We start from the raw sequence: 26,809 nt of genomic DNA on the forward strand, positions 1-26,809 counted from the left end.
AGCTGGAAATCAGCGCTAACCTCTGATTGGTCCATTTGTGAGTTTGAAAGTGTACGTCATCGAACTCTCATCTTGAACTACAATTGCCGTCCAACTGAACTGCAGTTGGATTACAACGTGACGTTAACCACAGAAGCAATGGCGGACAACATCCAACTGCACATTGAAATCAGTCAAGATTTTGATTTTGACATTAAACATAGCTTCTTCATTAAACATAGCACTCTTCATTTAGCTCAGCCATAATGTGTTTTTTCTTGGACAAAGTATTTTATCTTCGCAAATACAATTTCCTTTAAAAAAAATTCAAAAAATTAAATTTATATATATATATATATATATAAGAAGAGAATGGAATGATAACACACAGCCAATCACACAAGACTTCTGGTTAATAACGCACAAAACAGCCAGGATATGAAAACCAATCCGACGACAAACATCAATTGAGACTGTTTTTGCAAACCTATGATTTGAAATGTTATAACGTTTAGCGGAGTCAAACCAGAAAAAAAGAATTTGAGCAATGGTTAACCAGTGATCGTAATTAAGCGATCACAATTTTTTTTAAATTATTTCTTCTATTTTTAAACTTATATCGATTTTGTGTTTTTTTTTATCTTGTTTATTTATTTTGAAACAATTGTTTCACTTTTTGGAAACAGTAACCTCTATTTCTTACTATTTTAGTTAAAATAAGGGTATAGCTTTTAGCTGTATTGCTGATTTAGTTCTTGTTTCATGACTATAAATTGGTGCGTAACATAAAAGTATATAAAGATATTTTCTTCAGATAAGAATTGTTTTTATCTAAATAGCTGTTTTTCTAGTTCGTAAAAATTTTAATTTTTAAAAAAAGTTTACTTTTTATACTTTTGGTAAAAACAAAAAACAGTTTATATTAAATGTAAGCTATTTTTACAATTTAAAACAAATTAGTTATTGCAGCATTTAAGCTTTGATTTTGCTTTGTTTTTTAATTTGTAACAAATATCATATTATAAACTTAATTAAACAGACTAAAATTAAATTATATTTAAAAGTCTGGTAAAAAAAAGAAGTAAAACTTATGCACATTAGGTGTTTTAAATCTGTTGTTATCAAACTAATGCGAAAAGCGGGAGGAAAAACATGAAACGAATTTAATTACCAGATGAATAACCTGGAGTTATTTCTAATAATCGCTGTTAAATTCTTATTTTATTCGGCAATCAAACAGGACAGATTTGGATGTTTTTATTTTCGCCTTACTCAGTAGTGATACCTCGGATTTTTACGTCATTTAATTTTTTTCTCACCTAAAATATTAATCCACGACCCCTATCAAGTTTACTTTTTTGATTTTATTTTTAAAATGGATTCTTACAATATGTTTGAAGGGTGGGGAAAGCGGGACACTTTGTGAAAGTAACAACGAAGAAAAACTAGGCCAAAAATATTTAAGCATTTTATGATACATTTTAATTTCTCCTAGAGTTTACCAAAAATTAATTATGCAAGTAATTTACTATTCTTCGAGCTTCTGGGATCAATTCTTTTTTGTTATTTTTCAGGTATATAACATTCTAGGACATTACATGATATCCATGGTGCTTTCACTTGCAATAAGTTTAACGTTTGAAGCCCCCTTCTTGGCGATGGAGAAGATTCTATTTGGCAGAGGTGGCGGTGACCATGGCGACAGTGCGAAGAGAAACGGCCATTCTAGAAATGGTACATTGAAAAACGGTTCTGCCCTTCCCTCCTATGATTCTGAGATGCGGCCCCATACATTCACAGCACCTTCTAAATCACATTATACAGAAAACCACAGTAATGGCTATAGAAATGGTGGTGATGGTTTATACAGACCAACCAGAGAGAATGGACACTATAAGAGTAATGGCCACGAAAATGGGGCATTTTGTCGCCTCTAATCGAATTTGGATCAAAAACGAACTTTTCACTTAAACGTCCATTTTCTTTTATTTCTTATAATCATATTACATGAATGTTATGTGTTTTACAAGAATTGTATATTTTTTTCACTTTATAAGCTTTTTTTTCAGAAAAGATAGTGCACGTATTCCATATTTGAAAACGTGTCTAACATTCACATTTAGTGTCCATATTTGGAAATTTGGCATAGCTATGCCGAAGAACTTATCTATCGACCATATTACCTGGACATACGATGAATTGTCTATGGTCTGTCAACATTATCGCTCTAGAGCAGTTAACAATTTAAATTATTGTTGACGAATATATTAAGAATATTGTTCACAATATTTCAAAAGTCACAAATAACGTCACCCTGACAAAATTTTTATATATTGTGGTCAAAGCAATTAACTAGTTTAATGATGCAGCAGATCTCATTTTACGGTTCAGCGCTTGATAGGAAATAATAGGTCAAGGAAAAAATATACATCATAGTTTGATATTGTTTTATGCTATTATATTTTGTTATTGATATTGAAAAAATGATAGATCAAAGAAGAAGATAGACATCATAGTTTGATATTGTTTTATGCTATTATTTTTTGTTATTGATATGAAAGATCAAAAGAGAAAATAGACATCATAGTTTGATATTGTTTCATGCTATTATTTTTTGTTATTGATACGATAGATCAAAGGAGAAAATAGATATCATACTTTGATAATGTTTTACGCTATTATTTTTTGTTATTGATATGATAGATCAAGGAAGAAGATAGACATCATAGTTTGATATTGTTTTATGCTATTACTTTTTGTTATTGGTATGATAGATCAATGGAGAAAATAGACATCATAGTTTGATATTGTTTTATGCTATTATTTTTTGTTATTGATATTCATATAATGGTAGATCAGAGGAGGAAATATACATCATTATTTGATATTGTTTTGCGCTATTATTTTTTGTTATTGATATAATGATAGATCAAAGTAGGAAATATACACTCTATAATTTGATATTTTCATTCCATTATTTCTTATTATTTACATTTTTTAAAAATATAGTTTAGTATTAATAATCTAAAGAATATTAGAAATTAAGTTTAAAACTAAAATTGATAATGTTTAGTTTTAATGCTCAGGTTCCTGGTAATTATTACAAGGATTGTTCTGGTAATTATTACAAAGATTAAGTGCATTGTTTATATAATTTCAAGTATCAGGATATCAACGCTATACGAAATAAAATTGAAAACACCAGTGAATAATGTGTTATTTAAAAAAAATTGCTTAATATCAAAATCTGTTCAAGCTGCTAAAGTTAAAGAAGCACATTAAAGGCATTTTAAGACATTTTTTAAGAAACAATATAGTAGAAAAAAAATTCAGCCAATATCCTCACACCACTTTTCCACGTAATTTAATTGAGATCAAATTTTCTAGTAGAAAATCTACGTCAAATTGACTGCATTTCATGCTTATATAATTATTTTTTCCTTCTGTTATACTTTTATTAACATAAGAAAGTTAATCTTAATTTAAAATGTCCTACATTTGAAATATATAAATGATTGTCAATTGCAAAGAAAAACATGACAAATATTTGTTTATATTATTAAAAAAGCATGTCTAAAAATTTCTATCAATATGCACTAATCATAAAAACGCTTATTAAAATTTGTTGTAGAACAAATTGAAAAGGAAAAAAAATTTCTCAATCAGTTTCTCAATGGAGGAAATGCTGGTTGGGTCTTGGGTTCCTCCAATTATTGTCGTGATAGCTGCGTTATTTGATGATATGATAATTTTCATAAACATGATAATGATTTAAGAAATATTTTTTTATTGATATCAAGTTAACTTGTTTTTCATTACCGACAATTGCAACTAATTTGTTTCTTTATCTATTTTGTCGATTTTTTTGGCTTTTTGGTACAATTCAAAGAACAATGTTTTGAATAAAATATTTTATTAAGTTTTTAATAATACTCTAAAACTCAAAAATCGCTAAGAGACTATTACGATAAATGGGGCTAATTACACCTAGTCGACTTTTTTTTTTATTTAAAAAGACATACTTTTCTAATTACAAACAAAATGCTTATTTAATATTGCAAATTGAGTTTTGAAAATTTAACTAAACAATAAGTTTAGTGACACTCTTTTAAAATGTAAAAGGTTATTAGTTTAGTGGTATAGTTATTGATGTGGTTAAATTGTTTCGATAATTTGGCAGTAATATGTCAATGGAAAATGCAAAAAAAGCCAGGTTATCAAAGCGGAGTATAAGTAGCTTTCTGTAGATAAAGCTTTTTGATTATCTAAATCTCGGTTTAAAAGTCAAGTCAGTCTCCTAGATAAATAAAAAAGCCACAATTTAAGTGCCTTTTACTTGGAGCAAAGCTGTAATATTAAATTATAAATGTCATCTTTCAGTTAAGATTTATCTGAAATTTAGAACGGACAAATAACTTAAATATATTAAAAGTTATTAACATTTCGTAAAAATCGCCAATTTAGTGACATTTTTTAGATGAAAATTATCAAACTCAATACCTTATCTAAGTTTTGTGAGACCAGATATGGAACATTGGAGTTAGTTTTCAAATATTAAAAAATTAGACAACAAACGCTTTAAATTTTTTCATAACTGTAGCCTCTCTACATATTGACATTTTGCGTTTTTTTTTTTTAGCATAACATAGAGAGTGCTACCTAAAGATAGACAAAACTTGACCTAACAGTCCTGATGATTAGTGGAGTGATTATTCATAATGATGTAGAAATAAATCATTGTTTTTTTTTCTTCTAAAAGTAAAAAAAAAATCTAATGAGTCTTTTTTTTTGTTGTATTTTTTCCATCAACTACTCCCATTTCAGGGCAAAACTTAGTTTTCCATTCATACATTTTGGTGGAAAAGTGTGCAGTGCTTTTAAACCTTAGTTTTCTATAAAGTGCTCTTGCTTTTTTTAAAAAAAAGTTGTTCCTGAATTCTTACTCGTACTTCAAATTCATTTACTTTAAGAAAAAATGAGAGTTTTTTTTCTTCAAATTCGGGACTTAAAGTACTTATACTTTAGCTAGTTACTTTTAAAACGTGTCATTCCGTTAACGTTAACAATTAGTTTAGTGCTTGCTAAGAGAGGTAAAGAATTTAATCCTTAAGAAGTTTAAACACCTTCATTTGGTTATGAATACCAACATAGACTCTAAATTAAAATAAAATTGCTGACTGATACATTTGAATCAATCGAATACGTGATAGCATATTTTACTAAATATTGTAGCATTTGTTTAAAAAATTACAAGCTATGTTTAGCAACTTGAAAGGGAAAAATCCAATTTTTTTTCTTTAAAATTTAATATTGAATGGGGGGAATTGTTGGCAATTTTCATGAATGCTTCTCATGAAAAAAAAAATTTCTTTAGGAAAAGAAAATTTTTATGTATGTATATAGAATTGTGTTGTTCAATACTTTTATACTTAACACATGTGTGGTACTTGCATTTCAAATGATACTTTGTAAGTAATTTTATCGTATGCATTGTACATTTAATAAAACATTTTTTTTAAAATATTGATGATATATATTTATTTATATTATATGATATATATTCGATAGAAAAAAAACAATTTATATCAAATAATAAACATGTATAGTACGCAAAAAAAGGAGCGTTCTGAATAACTTTTGATATAATGATCAGGGCTAAAGAGAATAGAAGGGCTAGTTCACTCCGCTCTTAGAGCTGAAGCTACGAATTCCCTCCTCATGACGTCACTGTGTCCACAGATCTAGGAGATCGCAAGCAAAGATATGATAACTTTGTATTTTTCTATTTGTAAAAATAAGTTAGACTTTTTCTGGTTATTAGCTTTCAAACTTTACGTAATAAACACATTATTTCCGTTCATAAACATAGTTCAAAAAAAACTTTCTTGGTTATTATATTAAAAAAAATACCATTTTAAACTTATAAAAATGTTTTGCTAGTTGGTGAAAATGACACGATAAATACTTTATTTTAAAAAGTTCAGTTTTAACTTTAACTATTAAGAAAAATGAAGGCATATATCGACACTTTTTTTATCTACATATTCTTTTATAACGATAAGTTAAGTTAAATTTAGAATCCCTGATTTTAAAATATGTCGTTAATAGCAATTTGTTCATACTTAATCATTAGGAAACATCAACCTTAAACGCTAATTACTGAAACAAAATAATAATTTAGGTTCATAATGACATTAGAAATTTTACAATTGTTTATAGACATTTAAATTTACGATGATATAATTTATAGATATTTAAATTGAAGAGAATATAATTTTTAAAAAAAATCATAAATATTTAGAATAACTACATTAAAAAATATGTTATGAAATTAGGAGAATTTCAACTATATACTATATATTTTACTTATACTTTTTATTTGCATTTTAATTTTCCTTGACTTTATCCATTTTTTAATTCTTTTCACCTGTCTTTCTTTTTGAAGTAACGAGGTGGTTTCTATTTAGATAATAAATTTTTATAAAAGTTCTTAACGACAGAATAAACATATTGCTGTTTTATATTAACTGTGTCATTTCGGAATCAATTCTTTACATAGTTCTTCATTTACTTTAGGGAACACGCCGAAAATTATATTTTTTCCTTTTGTTTTTGTATCAGAATTTTTTCAAGTTGCAATAGCGCAAACTGGCATTTCGATAATAGTTTTAAATTCTTGTAAATTCACTGCAAAAACTGAGGAAAGTCATTATAGTAACTAACAAATGTCTTATCAATCTCGCAAAAAGAAATGATCAAATATTAGTTAGAGCTAGTAAGGCCGAACGCTCCGTTCTTGAAGTAAAAGTGCGAGCTTTGCGCCAAAGTGACGTCACTAGAGAAAATCGGAGGATTGGCGCGGCGAGAGTTGCTTCAAAGGAGTGAACCAGCCCTTCTATTCTCTTTAGCCCTGCATAATGATAGGGTTTTTAAGTACTAGGACTCATTGTTAATGATTCACGAGGCTGACTTCAAATATGTTAGTTAATTAGTGTAGACGATATTTTAAGTTATGAAACCAGACACAAAACATACTTTCTCTGAAAGAACATCAAGGGTATCGATATCGTACATTCTTTTTAATCTTAATCAGAACGGATCTGAAAAGCATTCCCAAGTTACCCAGTGTGGGAATTCATCTATTATTCAATATGGATATGCATATTATTCAATTGACAAAGTCTGTGAACAAGTGAAAAATGCTTATCTGCCATTTCTGCCCACAATCTGCCAATTAGTTTCAGTAAGTTTTTTATTACAGGTCGTTATGTTAAATAATGTTTACTAACCACTGTTTACTAATTCTGCAATTTAATCACTACTACTTGTCATTATCATTCTGCTATTTCTTCTTGTCTTTGTCGTTCTGCTATTTCATCTTGTCTCGGTCGTTCTGCTATTTCCTCTTGTCTTCGTTGTGCTGCACAACGTAGTAGTTGTTGAACGTTCTTCTCTTCGTCGTTCTGCTATTTTAATCTTGTTTTTGCCGTTCTGCTATTTATTCTTATATTCGTCGTTCTGCTATTTCATCTTATTTTTATCATTCTGCTGTTTAATGTTTTCGTAGTTCTGCTATTTTAATTTTATCTTTATAATTCTGCTATTTAGTCTTGTCTTTATCTCACTACTTTTTTAATCTTGTCTTCGTCGTTCTGCTATATTTCCTCTTGTATTTGTTGTTCTGCTATCTTTTCTTACCTTCGTCATTTCGTAATCACTTTCAACATTTCTTTAACCTGAAATACTTCATAATTTCTGTTTTTTTAATTAGATTTATAAACTCCCACACAATAAAATTACCAACGACAGTTTTCACTAACTGTTCAGTTTATTCTACTAAATCACATTTCTTAGCTCAACCCAAGAAAGTCATAAATAATAATCAAAATTAAGCACAATTCATTTGAATAAACTGGTAAGTTTATTTCAGATCTTAAAAATTCTAAAACTTTTATCACCAATTTCTATCGTTGTTTAATAAATATTTTTAACTTTTAACAAATTTTCTCAACGTAGCGTGTTACATTCTAATAAAATTGCCTATGTTTCATAACGAAGCTAAATCAACTAATTAAAATTATTAATGTTGATTTCAAATTTTTCCTATATCGACCCATCGTGGAAACTTTTTTAAAAGAAAATTTTTCCTTACAAATAAAAAAAACAGTTTACCCAGATAGTTCCACTTTTTTTCATACATTTTTTAAATTGCAGGTTATACAAATTTGTACACTACTTTAATATAAATAGTTTTAAATAAAGAAGCCTAAATTTGAGAAATAAAAATTTAAAAATACGCCTTCTTTGTGTTAGCGAAATACACAAACATGGAAATTAAAATTAAGATGATTAAATTTTCGAAGCAATTGCGGCCCTCACGTAAAAAAAATTTTATTTAGAGAAAGTGCGCTTTTGTGTCGAATTTAAATATAATGAATTAGCATATTTAAGGTAAATACTTACTTTTATAGCAATGGCGACTTCTCTCTACTGTATGAATACAATTCGTTATTAGGAATAGATTTCCAATCTGAATTTGATCTTAAAGAAATTGTAAAACAAGTTTTTTTTTAGAAGAGAAAGAAAAGAAGAAGAAGAGAAAAAGAAAGAAAGAAAATACATGAACTAATTTAGCCATGCGAGATTTTCCTAAAAAAAATTTCAAGAAAATTATACAGATTGAAGGTTACGTTTGATGATGTTGAAGTTGATGTTTTTTTAGCGACAGAAGATATAAGATATAAACTATTATTTATAATTAATTTCAATGTTGTCTTTAAGTCTAAATAAGAGTTTTAAAGGAAATAAATACTGCAATGCTTATATAGCCCAGGTTCGATTCCCAGCAGAGGCTGGTTGATACGGATTCTGCACCGACCACAATGCTGATGTAAAAATACTCTCAGTGGTAGACGGATCATAGGTTAGAGTCCCTTTGACGTCAGGCTAACCGTGGGAGGTTCAAGTGGCTGTGCTCTCCATGTAACGCAATTGCGGGTTGTTTCCATCAAAAAAAGTCTAAAAAGGAAAATGAATGAACCGAATTCGTTCAAGATATTTCTGTTAATTATGAAATTCATTTCTTTTTCTCAAATGAGACTTTTCAGATTTCTGAAATTCCCTATTAAAAATATTATTAAATGAATACCGTCTCCAAGGGCGATCTCCCCAAAGTCGCCAAACACGGATGCGGCCACCATAACTCTGTATACAGAACCTAAATTCTCAAGAAAAGACGACGTCATTCCATTCCTGCGTCCAGGTTCGTCGTTGATCACACCATCGGAGGTGCTTCTGCCTGTGATGGAGCATTAAGGGTAGCTGAAGCCATGGTCGCCGTGCTGACAGTTCATGCACTGTTCATCGAACTGTTCGAGCAGACACTTGTTGTCTTACAAATGACCCCATTTGTTGACTCAGAGTTCGTGATGTAGCTCTACGATCCCTTAAGGCCATGTGGGCAGCATGTCTGTCTTATCGGCTGTTCGTGAAGGCGGGACCGCTGAGATCCTGCATGGAGTTCCATATGACTCTCATGAACCCATCGATTCCATATTCTGCTAACTGTCATGGGATCTAGACCAACGCGAGCAGCAGTATTTCGGTATGTTAAACCGCAATCCCAGTAGGCCACAATTCGACTTCAATCGAACTCAGACACGTGATGGTAGGCATTTCTCCTTCCTACACGAGGCATAACAAAAACTTTTTCACCCAAGAACAACGTTCAAATCCAATTTCTGTATGAGAAACTTACTGTGAAATCTCTTCCTTTAGACACTGTAGGTGTCGCTACCGTCGCCTGCTTTGTATGAATGCGCTGATAAGCTAATCATTTACATACCACAACATGCTTTATCAGTTCTGCAAATTTCACGTTCGTGGTGCCTCGCCTTCCTGGTGTAGCAATTTTAATGGTCAGCAGTAGTGTATTAACCCACACAGTTCTTAAAAACATTTTTGAATACTATGATCAAAATGTTCAAAAACGGTACAGTTTGTGGTCTTGGTAAATTTGCAACGAGATTAAGGAAGCTTAATGAAGTGAAGTGATATTTATTAGGCAAATGAAAGAAAAACCTTATTCTTTTTTTTTTACCAAACTGGGAAATAAAGTAAAGGTTCAAGAAGAAAAACTCTCATTAAGCCAGCCCGAATGAATGGTTCAGAAACCTTTCCTCTAACTAAAAACAAACACAAATAAATAAAAAAACAGCACTTTTTGGAGGAAAGATTCTCAAAAGCATCTTTGGCTTTGGCAAAGAAGACGGTCTTTAGCAAAGATGCTTTAACTCAGAAATTTATACAACAAATTCTTGTATTAAAGCCCTACGCTAGTCAATGATGGCTCAATTCCAGAATCAGAGCCCAGTGATGGGCTGTTTTGACAAATATGATGATTCAAATATTCTTTTAGTTGTTGTTTCTAATGCGACTTAACAATTAACCAGTCTGGTTGGTGAAACCAGATGAATTTAAGGCAGAGGAAGCTTTTCTTGCTCAGTGGCTCCATCTATGGCCGAGAATACGTCTTCAGCAATACACACACGTCACAACCAATTTGAAAGGGTGGACCCATTCCCTCATCCACAGATCGTAATTTTGAATTGAACTAGAAAACGATCAGTCTACTATTCAGTACCCCAGAGGTATTGATTTCAAATATTTTTAATTTATTATATCGAATGGCGCTCTAACATTTTAAATTGTAATCTTTTCATGTGTATTCCTGAAAAACTTACAATAACAAAACATTAGATGCCTTTGTTGCTCGTTTTTTTTTCGGATAACAGATTCATTTTTTCGCAAAATTGCTGTTTTTTAAAATGTTCATTCAATATTTATTGTGAAATAATGATTCATTATAAGCATCATAACGTCCTTCATTTATTGCGTTACTAAAAACAAAGAATATCGAGAAGAATACAGCCGATGAGGAAAAATTATGTAAGACACTATTTTAATTTTAAATTGCTTTTCAATAAATCCATCCCCCGGAAATAAAATAAGATAAAATGATTTATTATTTTAGACATAGCAAAAACAAATTATATATTACTTTAAAACAACACGACTTGCTTAATTCTAGTCAACAAACTTAAAACATGTGGTGGCAAATAATAATATTTATAAACAGCATTCTAATTTTATTTTCTCAAGCAAAACAATTAAGTAACGTTGCAGCCAATGTTGGAGAAAGTAAGATTTTCCTTTTTAGAAAACTTAAATATTTTAATTCTAAAATATCGCTTTCTTTTAAAATTTGATCAAGGCATGAGTAAAATATCATCGTAAAAATTTTATCAAATCTTAAAATCATTAAAAGAAAAATTTAGAAAATCGAAAAGAAAGTATTTAAAGAAATGTTAAATGTATATTTCTAAGACTCCCATAAGTTAACATTTAAAAAGAAAAAAAAAAACTATTGAAATTTTTCGTACTTTGTTTTAATTTCTTTGGCAAAACATGGCAATTACAAAAACATACCATGAAAAGAAGCAAAAATAAAAATTATGCAAAACCCACCGAGACCCTCGTTGGCTCAGGGTATTGAGCGTTCTCTTCTGATTGAGATAACCCTGGTTCAAAACACAGCGGTGGCTGTTTGATGCGGATTCTGCTCCTGGCTCGTGCCAGCCACAATGCTAATGTAAAATATGCTTAGTGGTAGACGGATCTCGGGTTAGAATTCCCTTGTCATTGAATTAACCATGAGAATTTTTCGGGGTTTTCCTCTCCATGCCAAGCAAATGCGGATTAGTTCCATCAAAAAGTTCCTCATGCTGGCTAGTTTGTCCCAATTCGTGATCCAGTAGTTCCCTTGTCTTCTGGTTTTGATTCAAAATGATAAGGTACGGAATTGAACATTGATAGTCGTATACTCAGAAGCAGGTCTTCTGTTCGACACCGGATCGATTGTAGCCAACTAGAGATAGCAAACTTTATTGCACCACATTTCAAATCGCACCAATGTTGCCGAATACACAGTGTAACGCACACTAGGATTGCAGACAACTATAAAATTCATTTATCCGAAGACAATTTCATGCAAAAGTAGCTTTTAGTAAATATTTGTTATTTTTAACTATTTTATTAAATAATAGTCGAAAACATTTTGAAATGAAAGGCATAACATTTTTTTACTTCGTTTTACAAAGAATGTAATTATACATATTCAAATAAGAAATGTAAGAGAAATCGATCTAGTAGTTTCTGAGAAATCAAGTTTTAATAATAAAATTTTTTAAAATACGATTTTTTTCAAAATTTGATTTGACATATGGAGTCGGAAACTAAGCAAATTTGTAATTCCAGATATGAACTGGAATATAGGTAAATGTCTTATAAAAAAATTATTTCATAAATTTAAAAAAAAATTATCTTAAATATGGTGTTTTTACAAGTTTCTAAAAGATGTATTCACTTGCCCCTCACATTTATAATTCCAACCTTTTCCACTGTGAAATACCGTAAGAGATGAGTCTAATATTTTTCCTTAATTTATTTCGTTTGTGTCAATTAATTTTGTTTCAATTTAACTTAAATGCACTTTAAATTCAATGTAAGTTGAATTTATGTTTAAATGTTAAAATTAAAAAAAGAATAAAATTTATAATTTAACTTTATTTTATTTATTTATCGGAGTATCAAACTGAATTTCGAACTTTTCTTACATTATTTCTTTTTTTTAAATTCATTTTTTTTATTCATTTTTACTACTTTCATTTTTATAAAAAAAACTATTTATCACACAGATTGCAGAATCAATCACCAATCAAGATCTTTTGAGAATACTGGCAATCTCACATATCGCGTAAAGGGAGGAGCAAACACGAGTATTCGTACCTGGCCATGGATGGTAAGTAAGAAACTAATTTTACTGTCGTTATTCCTTTTATTTACTATTTATTCTGATATTTAGTTCTTATCTTTCTGTTAAAAGTGCTGCTAAGCTAGCTCATAACAGAATAGGTAAATTAAACTAGTTTTGAGAGCAGTGATCATGTGTTTTGCAAATATATGAAAGAAAATGTTTGTCGGCCTTCAAGCTTCTCCGAATCGTCTCTTTGCTGTCGTCACTCTTCCAAATTAGGTATTCTTTTCGCTATCGGAATCTGCGAAATCCCTATTAAGTGACCATTTTCGAGAGACAGAGCTCTCAAAGATCCATCCAAAATATTCAAGTAGTAGCAAATTTTATAATATAAAATATATTTGTTTTTAAAATTGGTTCATTAAGCCTTCTTCACAACACAAAGATATGGAAACTTAATGCATATAATAGACATCTGATATAAGTTAAATGAATCTATATAAATATTTCTCTTACACGGCAACAAAAAAAAGCCTCATTACAACTCCCCGAATGGCAACGCTTGAAAATCGACCAATGATTGCCGCTAAAAAATGTCACATGCCAAATCTAGCTGAGGTGGCTCAACATATAACGCTTTTAAAAACGGAAACTGAAATAACAATTCAGCTGCGGCAATCTTATACTATTAAGCTAGGCAGAAGTGAGTAGTCTTTGTCGATAGATCTCTATTTTAGTATTTTGTCGAAAGCGCTTTTTTTTTCACGAATTTATATAATACGAATTTATTTGACGATTTTTGATTTATATCACGAATTTATTTGTTTTATTATTGTTATTAGTTATTCATTGAAAAATGAGTCTCAATCAATGAGTCTTTATTTGAATTAAAATTTATTTTAATGACTTAGTATTTACTAAAAAGATGGAATTTTTTTTTTAAAAAAAATTGTTGTTATATGGATTTGAATTATTGTTTTGAATTCTTAGAATTTTGTGCATTTGCAATGTACCTAAGTTAGTAGCGAGAGAAGCGAGCTTGGTTTGCGAAGCAAACCATATAAGATTGAGTAGCAATTTTCGGGGGTTGGCGAGCGTTAGCGAGTAGGAGGCTCAGCCCACTAGTATTGTATAAATTGTGAAATTAGGTCGATTGAGCAAATTGCTTCGATGCTACTATATGAGTATTTTTGACTGACTTTTGGGAGCCCTGCCTTTAGAAAATTGGCACAAATTTTCAAGACGACCTAATAGGAAGGCTGATTCAAGGAACATCAAAATCTGCCGGACTACTGAAAGAAACTTAGAGGTGTTTCTAATAATGACTATTCAATGCCTCTAAGCTTCCATCAGCAATCAATAAGATATAGATGTTTTCATTTTTGCCTTTGGCCAGTAGTTTGACAGATTTCTTTTTAGTTTTTGTTTTTTACTCGTTAAAATAATAACTTGCCACTCCTAATTTGCATGCTCTTTTACTTCGTTTTTGAAAAGAATTCTAAAATTGTATGCATAATAAGAGGTTACTGCGTATCATGCTGCATAATGATCATAATAATTTGATTCTAAAATTTTAAATTCTAAAAATTTGTTACACTTTGAGTTAGGAGTCATCAAGCATCAAATACTGTCGACCCCACAAAAGCCATCAAGTATCAAAAACCGTTCAGTCAAAGATATCCAAACACGTGGAAAAGAATATGTTGTACATAAGTTTTCTCTAATAATTTTGTAAATAATAGTGAACGAGGTGTTATGACGATGAAAATATACTCTCTACAAATGAAATAGAAAAATAAATAAAAATTCCTCCTCTACTTCTGAAAGAATAAAAGGACTTCTGAAAGGAGAGTTCTTTAGCAATTCGCATATTTCAAACTCGTAATGCTATATTCAATCTATTTTACCTCTACAAATATTTTTAAATTAAGTTCTCTAAAGTCAGTGTGTTTAAATACATCTTGTCACATATTTATATTATTTTTATTATTCAATTTGCTTTTTATAGCCAGAATCATTTCTGACATGCTTTTTATCTCTAATATGATTTTTTTCTTAAAAATATAATTTAATCCAAGCAAATTTTTTTTCTTCAAAAAGTGACTATTAAAAGAAACGGACCTATCGATAACATCCACTCACTGATTAAACTTGAGAAAAAAGTGGCTACTAAGTTAATAGTGTATACAGGCCTAAGTCTATAGTCTACTAGCTGAAAATTTAAATTTTCAGATCTACAAAGAACTGCCTCAATTGGCAAGGACGAAATTTCTATTAATACTGGATAAGTTTGCTGATTCAGAAAGTGATCGGTAGATCTGCCTCATAATTCCATTTCATAGTTTTTGTGTACTGTTCATAAGAAATTTTATTGCTCTTGTAACATTGTTTGGAATCATGTGTATCTTGGTGAAGTTTTACAATTAAAACATTAAAAACTAAGAACGTTTCCTTATATCAATCAAAAATAAATGTAGCCTGTTTCTTACATAGGCTGGCGTGTACTTTGTGAACTCGGAGGATCCTAATTTTTTCAAATTCAGTGGAGATGCATCAATCATTGCTGAAAAGTACTTACTAACTGTCGCTCATGTTTTAATGGACGGCAAAGGAGTGTACGTATTTTTTTCTTCAAACTTTAATCCGATTTTCTTTTGTTAAATTGTAGTTTAATATTTTTTTACAATAATAACAAATATTTAATGCTCCGTATATAATAAGCAATTTATATATAATATAATAAACATTGTTTCGCCACTATAGATAGTTCATACTGATGGTTCATATTGCAAATTTTATGATTCTGCATTCGAAATAAATTAATACTGGCAGCCAAAATATTTAAATAATTCAATGATTTAGATTTGAAAAAATCTGATAAGTATCTGATGAAGTTTTTAAGTGCTGGCGTAATTTTAATTATATATTAGTACATTTGATTATTTACATTTAGCACTTAAAATTTTGTTCTGGCAACAATGCGATTGGGACAACAATGTAATTAGGCGTTTGAACCTTGTTTCTTTACTAAATTAGCGTTAAAATAGTTTCCAGGAATCACTGTAAACTATTGTTTTTCTTTCATAACACTACTCACTACACAACTTTAAAAAAATAGCACACTATACTACAAGTTACGAAAAAAAGTAGGGACTACACAGTAGTTTCCCTACTCCCGACCACAGCAGCAATATAATCTGTTCAACCTTCTATTAAACAAAAAAGTGAATTTGTAAAGGTCATTTGCATTTGCTAAGACTATTATTCAAATAAGCGAAGCAGATACGTGCAGTTTCTGAAAATTAGGTGATGAATTCAATAATTAGAGATGTAATGAAACGCTACCAACATTTGATAGTAAAAATGCATTTATTAATTAAATTTTATTTCTTTTCGTATTAAAACTTTTTCTTTCGTTTCAGCCTTATGGAGCCACAAAATTTAGCGGTATTAGTGGGGTGCGCACTAAAAAACAGAGGTTTCCGTTTTGATGTCCAGAATGTTTATATTCATCCAGAATTTGAAATAACCAATGGTCAAAATAACGACATAGGGATTATCGAACTTACTGCACTTCTTACTTTCTCCGACGCTATTAAACCCATTGGTTTGCCATCGTATTTAGAAAAATTCCCAAATTATCAGGATCGAATATTCACTACAGTAGGATGGGGTTATACATCGGAAAACTATGGTAAGTATCATTAGCTCTAAAGTTATGAGTTAATTTTAAAAATCAGCAAATAATGACTAAGGCAGGACATATGATGGGGAAACCAGCGGTAAGCAAAAAAGTATACGAGGGGCAGATTCCCATATTTTTGCATTAGACTGCACACATTGCTTCTATGTATCCCAACGCGAAAGTGAAGGAATTCGCTTCCTGTTTGTCTCTTCCTTACCACTTGCCTGCCTAAATACTTTTCCGTGGTGGCAAATTTCACGTGTTTAAAGTGCATTAAATTATATTGTCTTCCGGAAAAATTAATTATTTTATTTAATAACCGTCCTTGAACAGCTGACGTAATTTTGGGTTTACGACTAGCAATGTTCAACTCTGTAGCCTCGTAATTTTGAACCCAATTCAGAAGAGAAGGGAAAACCAGGATGTAGTATTAGTCGAAATATGCCTTCTTGCAGGATTTTTTAATTGAACTAACCCACGTTTGCTTTATTTGGAGAGGAAAACCACCAAAACCACCCACGGTTTGCCTAGCGGGAGGGGACTCAAACCAATGATCAGTCTACCACTGAGGATATTTTGGAACAGGGTGACCCCTTTCAATTTTTTAAATATTCGCTTGACTGTAGACATCTCGAATAATGCCAGTTTCCTGTTTCCACAATACGCCAAAATGTCTTTATTTGCTTAAAATGTTGTTTTTTAATATTCAAAATATTTTATAAGAAAAAACAATCTATAACAGTTACATATTCGCGATTGCAACGCTCGAATGTGCCATCTTTGAAGAAGACCGGCTCCATGCCTTTTACCCTTCTTCCTTCCCCATCCTACTCTTTTCAGTTGTTTAGGAATGTACTACGATATTTTTTCTTTTCTTAATATTTTTCGTATTTAATTGTTAAAAATATTTTTTTAATGTCCATGGCGCTTTCTTTTAGAACTATGCTTAATGTAGTTTTCAGCTCCCTATAGTTTCCTAACTTAAAAGATTTTAATCTATTTGAAAATCAAGACAGAAACTAACTTACTTCCTTCTCCTATGACCAGTGGCGTAGCTAGGTAACCAAGGGCCCTGGGGCAAATTAAAAAATGGGGCCCCACTGCTATGTAAACTGATTAGGTTTTATCAAATAAAAATATGAAATATATAAATACTTTCAAAATGCTAAGCTACTTATGCTCTTTTTTATGCACTGCAGGGCAGGTAAAAAAATATTAAACAGTAACATAAATTACAATTAATACTTGGTGTAGGTTTGGCTAATAAAACAAAATAGAGAAGATTCAAGGGTTTATTATATAAAAAGGTCGGGCCTACCAACTGACTAAATAACAATTGTATTTACAATTTTTTCCCAGCTTTAGTTTTCGCAAAAGTATCAATGACTTCGTTTAAATCCAGGCTTGATGCGGTTTTGTTTTCAATTGCTATTAGCGATAAATGTCGGAGTCGAGTTTGGCCAATATTATTTCTTAAATAATTTTTTATTATTTTTAATTTGCTAAATGACCTTTCAGCTGCTGCAGAAGTGACAGGAATTGTAAAAAATAATAACATTGCTGTAAATACTTCCGTTAGGTCGCATTCTAGCACTCCATATTTGCTCATTATTTCCTTACATAATTGGTGAACAGTCCATAATGCTTGAGTTAGTTGAGGTAAAACTAGGTGGTAAATATTAATAAATTGAAGTGAAAATTTAGGGCCTATTATATCTGAATATTTTCTTCGGAATTCGTCACACTTTTGTAATAAAGTTGCTTCATCAACATGTAATAAAAATGTTGGTGTTAGAAAATCGAATATATGACAGACTGCACTCATACCAATAAAACGTGTATCTAATTGAAATATTACTGTGTCTAGTAATCTCAATTTTAAATATTATTAAAATCTCAATTTTAAATATTTTTTTCTCGGTTATGGAAATCGGTGATCAGCAGCTAATTCATCAAAATGTTTTTTAACTTTTCTTTGCCTTTTCCTTGAAAATGGGTATCAATACCATATTTTCTTACAGTTTCACTGGCTTTGCACTTGAATAATTTGAAATCATTTCTATAAATTTGCAACTTTGCTTTGGTCTCTGCTAAAACTTTACTCGCCTCGCCCAAATTGATGTCGCATTTTTGTAAAGTTTTGGATGCATAATTGATGTCGTTCAATACACTGGGCATGAATTCGCAAAGCAACACGAACTCGAAATATAGCATTTTTGTTTTAATACTCTCTGCTTCACTACGCTCATCTTTATTAGGACTCTTTAGAACTATTTCTGATAATGTTTTAATAATATCAAAATAACGAAGTTTTATTGCAGATATCGTATTGACCCTACTGGACCATCTAGTCGGATTTAGTTTTTTTAGACTGGTGTCCGATACGCCAGTGAATTTTGACAGTAGATCCCAACGTTTGATGCTGTTTCCGAAAAAGTTATACAAATCTTGCAATGTTGCGAAAAAAGTCTGTATTTTCAAACAATTGCTAACGGCATCATTTATCACCAAATTTAAATTATTTGTGGCACAATGTACATACTCTGCGTTAGGCTGGATATCCTTAATATGTTTTAGTACACCATTATACACACCACTCATCACACTGGCTCAAACATAGCCTTGCCCCACACATTTTTTTAAATCAATATTTTTGTCGATAAATAATGTTGTCACTTGGTTGACTAAATCTACTGCGCCATGTTTGATGACTGCATAAAAGCCTAGAAACACTTCTTTTACATCTATATCAATTGCCTGTCCATTTTCAGTCCCGCAGTGGACTGATCGCTAAGACACGGTTCCCAGCAGATCACCGAAGTCAAGCATCACTGGCTACGGTCAGTGTGCGGGTGGGTGACTACTTGGATCAGTCTGCGTGGGGACCGAGGGTGTGCGGTATTGGTCCTCGTTTAACTGTGCTACCGTAAAGTGCTCGACTTCGTGCGCAGGTCGTCGGGCTACCGAAGCGGGGGTGCCATCCCCTCAGCAAAGGATCAAAATTGTGATGGCATGTCTTCGGATCATCCTCCAGGATGTTTCCCAGACCGTCGCCAATAGCCCATTGTGCAGCTCTAGTGCGACGTAAATTAACAACAACAAAGGCTGTCCATTTTCCGATCTGGTTATTACTGCATACTTCACAACAAGTAGAAGGGTTTCGAGTTTGGTCACCAAGCTCTCAATCATTTCATTTTGAATTGTTACACTCAGATATCTTGTAGATCGTAAAAACATAAAAAAACACAATTTCAAAAAAGTCCTGATATTAAACAGTTAATAATTATAAACAAAATAAAACGATAAAAAAACTTAGAAATAATTATTATTGCCTTTGGGCATATCCAAAACTTGCCGCAAAATGTGATCATATCGGGCGACAAGCTCTACAAAAGACAGAAAATTTCCGTGGTATCCTTTCTGACTTAAGTCTTCTTGATGTCCTCTCAAAGCCAAAAAACTCTTTGCTAGGGTAAGTATGATATCGAATAACCTTTGAAGAACCAATCTCCAAAATGATGCTTCTTTGCGAATTTCATTCTCAAGTTCCTTGTCGATAGCATTAGTATCGTTTTTTTTTCTTCAAAATTCATACACAACACATGCTTATGAATGGCCACTCGAACAACTGTGTTGTTTAATTCCTTCTGATAAATGCTTCCAATCTCGAATTCCCGTACACCAAACGTTATTCCTTTGTGAAGCAAATAACCAGCAGGGTTGACAATAGGCAGCGTCTAGTATTTTGGAATAACACAACCAAAAACGATGAACTGACCCATATTTAGAACACGAAAAGTAGTACGATTTTGAAAAACACCTATTGTTCTGGTTGATGTCTGTTGGAAAAGGTCCTGAAGGCTGTAAAGGCCCCATATCAAGAATTTGACGTTTTTCGTTATCACTTAATATCTTGTTCGTGAAGCTTCCCAAGTCATAAGAAGATTTGTCGTACACATTTTCGAAAAATTTAGAGGTCTGTGGTTCCTCCAAACCCTCCGCTCTTATGTGTGTCATGCAAACATCATCCACGTTCAGATAATCGGCGGCGGAGGTATCTCCAACTGCAATAATTGTCGAATCTTCTTCAGTAGGCTTCTCAACCAACACTGCAGTTACCACATTATTTGAGTCACTATCAATAGAAATATTTTGGCCAGATGTACTTGCAGAAGGCTGACTAAAAAACTTGTCAATTTTGGGCAATTTTTGTTTACTATCTTCTCCTTCTTGTCGTTGTTTGCGTTTAAATGCACCACTGAGTTTCTTCTTTTTATCCATAATTTTAGTTTTCTAATTTATTTAAACAATACAATATTAGATTGTGCTCGAGTAGGTAGTTACTCACTGTTCACTGCCGACGTTAAAAATAAAATAAAAGGAAAGAGAAACACAATGATACGCTACAAGTGTCGTTGGGGAATCCCCGGAGAAAAAAAATTATCACCGTTAGTGTTACCACATTTAACGGTGGAGACTGTAATTGTTGGCAACTGTTTGGCGACCTTTAAAGGCGCACTTGGCGTATTTTGTCATCCCGTCGGAGGGATGCGAAAGAGAGAAAGGTAGATGTATGTTTGATATAATCGGGAGAGGGTCGCCCTTGGTATTCTAAGACAGGGAAGCTCTTACTAGAAAACAATGCCTATTTCTTTTGTTTTTAAATAAAATTAAGTTTTATTGTTTTAAAAAATCTGGTCTGCTTATTTATTGGAAAAGGAAAGGCATTACAGAGACCATGAACGATCTCCTGCCCGCGGACCTGAATTAATGTACCTACTGTAGGTGACTTGCATTTTTTTCACGATATTTCGCGTTATACAATGAGCTGTAGCCGAAATCTATAGATTTGACACAATTTATTGACTAAACAGACATCAATATTAGTGGTAAAATCAAATAAAATTGAACCACTATATTGACCAGTACAAAAAAGATTATTGACATTAGCTTACTTACTCCTGATACAGCATTAATTTTTTAACCGTTCTCGAAAAAAAAAATCTTAACTCGAATTCACAATAAAATGCACATCGATGAATAATAAAACGCACATATCACTATCCGTCAAATTGACAACACTGCCAACCTACAGAAAGAATTTAGGGGAATTCCCAAGGCATAACTTTTGAATTTCTCTCAACTGAGTTGTCATGATTAAAGTGGGGTTGCAACCTGTCATATTTATTTTGAAAATGGGAGAAATTTCCAAAAGTTCAGTTCGATCGAGATTTCTGGTAAGGATTCGAGGACCCCCTGAGCTTGAGGGCCCCGGGGCACTGCCCCACCTAGCCCCTAGGTAGCTACGCCACTGCCTATGACTCTCCAGACGCTAATGGTGAAGGCATGCGAAGAGTTGCCATAGATAGCGAGTTCTGCTCTACGCCACCTGTAGCCCATTTCGATGGCCAATTAAAAAACTTACAAATAATATTTGATTCATAATTTTCTGAAACTTAAGGACTATTCCCGCAGCTATGATTTATCTGAATTGTACCATTTAGATTTCCTATTTCAAAATTTCTACACCTATTTCGTATGATTTTGCATATCAATGAGAAAGTTATAATTAAAAATACAATCACTTCATAATATTTCTATAAATAAAAGATGTTAATGAAGCATTTTATTTAACTCTAAATAGTTTTTTTGCTGCATAAGAATGCAGTAATCGTCGTATTTTATTTACGTCTCAATAGAACTGCACAATGGCTATTGGCAACGGTCGGGGTAACATGCTTGAGGATAATCCGAACACATCTCACGATTTTGATCTTCTGCAGAGGAGAAGGCTCCCCTGCTTTGGTAGCTGTAGTCCGACGTCCTACACAGGAAGTCGAGCACTTTAACGTGGTCTGATACCGCACATCCTCTGTCTCTACGCTGGCTGATCAAATTGCACACCCACTCACTGACCGAAGCCAGTGAGGCTTGACTTCTGTGTTCTACTGGGAACCGTGTCTTTACGATACATCCACTGCAGAACATAAAAATATAGAAAGGAAGGATTTCTCTACTGCCGGGCACTTAAATACATTAAACTTTTTCAACTCTTTACGTACAGCAACAGTTTAGACAAATCAGAGCACATTCCACTGACTCTGTTACAGATATTGCGCTCACTCAATATTTAAAGTTAGATATAAAGGGTACGATATTTAAATATTCCGTAAACCGGGGCGAGTCTACCCATCCAGGGGCGAGTCTACCCATTCTAGTTTTATTTAATTTTCACTATTTTAAATTGCAAGTAAATTTTTTTTTACCGAAGGAGGACTTAGTTCAGACTCTAAGGAAGATGGCGCTGTAGTAGTTTGATCCGTTTTTATTTATTTGGTGTCTTTTTAACCGACCTGTTCAAACGTCTTTTGAGAGATTTGTATTGAAAATCAGCAAACTTTTAGTTGGTGCTCCGTAAGTATATTATTATTATTACTATTTTCACTTTGGTTAAGTGATAAACTTATCCAAGACTAAGATTACATTAATTTTATATGAAAAAAAAAAAAAGAATGTAAGTTTTGCTGTTGTAAACAAAAAGTCAGAATTCGCGGGGCGAGTCTAACCATTGATATTTAATTTTAATAAAACATAATAATATAATTTAGAACTTTGTTTATATTAAAATTAAGTCATTTTAAATGAATTTGAGTATATTATTTTAATTCTGCATTGATAAATTTATCATTAATACGAAAATGTATAGGTTAAATATAAATGTAAATATAAAATATGTTTACTTTACCTATCTTTTCAATTTTTATATTACAAAATTAACTTTTTTTATTTAATGCAAGTTAAATAAATTATTATTTATTATTACATATGGTTCGAAATTATATTCGCAAAACAAATGGATTTAAATGTTACAAAAAAATTCCACCTTAATTTCGATTTTGTTAATAATCTTTAATTATTATTATTATTTATTAAATATTTAATTGTAAATTTATATTAATTTTAATTTATTTTTATCAACAAAAATCAGAAAAAAATGTTATTTTATAATGTTAATGATTATAAAAACAAAACTGTGATCAAAATGTGATAATCGATCAAATACTCAATTTGTGTTATTTTATGAATAAAAAGAATGGAATACATAATAAAGTTATGAATTTTACTTCATAAATATCCTATATAGTAACCGAAATAACAATTTAATAGTAAAATTTGTTTATTTACAATGTTAACATTCATTTTAGTAGAATGGGTAGACTCGCCCCATACGAGAGATTTGTCAGCAGATCTATAAAAATATACAGTAACAGCGTAACTGTAAATATTTTCTAAAATCGATTTCACAGCTTTAAAGAGGGATAAATAGCGATTCCGAAACACCTATTAAAAACCTTTTTTCTTTAATATTTACAAAAGTTTGACCACTTGAAAGTTGACAAACTGAAAAAATGGGTAGACTCGCCCCGGATTACGGTTATTTAATTTTCAAAGATTTTAAGCTAGTTATGTTTGAATGTAATTATTGGACGTAGGAACGAAATAAAAATATCTTAATATAATTTTTGAGAGTTCTACTTAAAATAACTAGAGAAGAAGTTATTGTATTACCTAAAATGTTTTGCCTACTTTTCTTAGACAGCATTTATATCTTTGAAGAAAGGGAGGGCTTGGGATAATATAACTAGTCAAATTTTGCAGGAGAGTACATTTGATGAAAAGCACCACGAATTTTAATTAAACAAAATGTGTTCTTCTGTATTTGTTGTTATCTAGTAGAAATTTTGTGCATTTAAGTACCTATTTGAAAACAATACCGAAGCACAATTTGGTGCAAAGATGCTACCTTTGGAAAAGTTGAGGCTCATCACTATATTGCTCTAGCATGCAATTAAAATTTGATCTTTAGCAAAACTAGTCCATTTCTTTGGTCTTTGACTAACGTTTTTTAGACAAATTAAAAAGGACAGGTAAAAATTTGTAGCCCAATGAAAAACCTCGAAAAAACATATTTCCAAGTTAAAAAACAAAATGGTAAAAATGAATTTCGTTTCATTCTGTCCCACACTAAAATTTGAAACAACTTTTTACTATAGAATATTATTTACAGAGTAATTGTAAATTTCAGATGATTCAAGTGTTTTAAAGAAAGTTACAATTCCAATCGTCTCTGAAGAAATCTGTCATCGTGCTGCTCTCTCAGCTGATGTCCCTTTCCCAACAATAAACTTTATTTGCGGCGGTGATCAAGAAGGAAACAGACCTTGCAAGGTAATTTTTACGTTACTGCTAATAACAGTGAATCTGTATTAAATTGCCATGCAATTGTCCGAGATTCCGAGATTAAATCCGAGATTCCAGCAATGTGCAGAAATTGAGGATTTTTCGTAATCTTGACAATCGATATATCTGTCGTGTTTCTTGAGTCCAAACTTTAAAGCTCGTCTAGTTTGTCCAATATAGCCAAGGCCACACTTATAAGTTTTAAGTGACAAGATGTTTGATAAATACCAAAGTGACTTTCAAATCTTTATTTCCTTCTGCAAATTTTTGAAACCAATGAATTATTTTTCTAATCAAGAAATATCCTACCGCTTTAGTTTCTTGAGATTATTTATTTATTACAGTGCACTGTATAGATGATTGTTTAAAAAATTTTACTGTAACGTCAGATATTTTTGCAATAAAATTATTTTCAAAATGCTTCATTTTAAAAATAAAATGTCAACCAACTGTCAAATGTAACCCTTCAACCTCTTCTTTCAAAGGACTGCAGCCTGTTACAAGCAAAGACCATCCCAAGTAGTCTTTACTCTCTGGTCCTATTTGCAATAAGGCTTTTCCAGTGCCTCTTATTTACTATATTAACACTAGAAAGACGAAAAATTAGTATATACCTAGATTGCCGAAAAGCAATCAAAATGACTAGATTGTGAATGCGTAAATAAATTTGCTTAAAATTAATTTTTAAAATTTTTTATAATATTTATAGTTATATAACAAGTTATTAGTAAATATTAACAATAAAAAAATTATATGTTGTACAAAAAGTCACAAAATTCTAAGAATTTGTGTCCTTATATACATCATTGTTTTTCTAATTGAAATTAAAAGCAGTCAAAATGACTTCCTTAGGCAATCTAGTGTTAAAGTCTTTCTCCTCCGAGTCAAACCACTTAATTAGTGGTCCTCCTCTGTTTCTCATATGGTAAAAGTGAGATTTTATGCTGTATTTGTATTATCAGATCGGGAAAGATGTCCAAGCCATCCTAATGTATTGCCTTTTATGACTTTAACAATATCAGCTTGCTTGTACTTTTGAAAAATTTCAAAGTTAAACAAGGATCTTTTATTTCATGAAATGCACCAAATATTTTGTAAACCTTAAACTAGTATTCAAAATTTAAAATAAAATTTGATAAAAATTTGATTTTAAAACATTTTGAATGACAAAAGAACAGTTTTAAGAAGTATTTGCAGTGCATAACCTGAAAAACAAAACATATGAATAATTTATCGCTTTTTAAGCAATTTATTGAAAACTTAAACTTGTCGTAACTATTAAAACAGAGTTTGATTTGAACTTTTCCTAATATTTATATATATTCTATCTACCTGTCAGTGAAATATTTTACTTTCTAGGGTGATTCTGGTGGACCCCTTATGACCAAGGAGAAGGGGAAAATAATCATTATTGGCCTTGTGGACTTCTTTCTAGGAGACAAAACTGTTTGTGGAACTCCGGGAACACCATTTTATTTTCTTAGAGTGGCTCCATACTTAAAATGGATTTATAATGTAGTCAATCCCAATGTAACCCTTGTTCTTCCTAAAACTCAAACTTAATAAATGTATATATTTTAAAACTTCTTTCATTTATATTTCAATCAATAAATAAGTTAAATATCGTTCCTCCAGTAATTAAATTAGTGCTATTTGAATCATATCATTTTAATATGAATCAAAATCAACACAGTGACTTTTCAAAACATTGCAATCTTATCTAGAATGCTTAAATTAGGAGAGTGATGACAAGAAAGCAGCCATAATCTCTTGCAGATCTATCAAAATTTGCTCCTTCAGGGAAATATTTCCTAAGTGTTAATGAAAGGCAAATTGAATTGTTGATAAAAGTTAACTTGTCACAATTGCAATTGCTTACACTCATTTTATTTCCAGAACTTCTTCTTATATATGAGATTGGTTTATTTGCGTTTAGTTGTAGTCAAAATCACAATAAATTTATAAATCCAAGAATTAAAAAAAAAATTTATAAGATTCCTTACCGTGCTCTAAACATAAAAGTGAAATACTACGAACAAGCCGTAGACTTCGGCAGCTATGCCCATTCAGCTTTTGGATATCGTGAGAAA

General features: G+C 31.2%; 2 protein-coding genes across 3 annotated transcripts in view; both read left to right on the forward strand.

Moving 5' to 3' along the window:
• LOC107446966 (nose resistant to fluoxetine protein 6) overlaps positions 1 to 5,504 on the forward strand; it is a 69,349-nt gene extending 63,845 nt beyond the window's left edge. For both annotated transcript variants that reach the window (XM_016061755.3, XM_016061756.3), the window contains exon 15: positions 1,554 to 5,504. In XM_016061755.3, coding sequence (XP_015917241.1) covers positions 1,554 to 1,916 — 363 coding nt within the window. In that variant the 3' untranslated portion in view covers positions 1,917 to 5,504. The remainder of the gene's footprint in view (positions 1 to 1,553) is intronic.
• A 5,543-nt stretch (positions 5,505 to 11,047) lies between these two features.
• LOC139425760 (clotting factor B-like) lies at positions 11,048 to 26,319 on the forward strand. Its single transcript, XM_071181701.1, has 6 exons — positions 11,048 to 11,178; positions 12,735 to 12,838; positions 15,287 to 15,408; positions 16,216 to 16,487; positions 24,565 to 24,707; positions 26,079 to 26,319. Exons 1-6 carry the CDS (start codon positions 11,085 to 11,087, stop codon positions 26,280 to 26,282), a joined length of 939 nt encoding a protein of 312 aa, XP_071037802.1. The 5' UTR covers positions 11,048 to 11,084; the 3' UTR covers positions 26,283 to 26,319.
• The last annotated feature ends 490 nt before the right edge of the window (positions 26,320 to 26,809 follow it).

This window comes from Parasteatoda tepidariorum, chromosome 6 (assembly GCF_043381705.1).
Source record: "Parasteatoda tepidariorum isolate YZ-2023 chromosome 6, CAS_Ptep_4.0, whole genome shotgun sequence".
In the NCBI taxonomy this organism is placed as follows: Eukaryota; Metazoa; Arthropoda; class Arachnida; order Araneae; family Theridiidae; genus Parasteatoda; species Parasteatoda tepidariorum.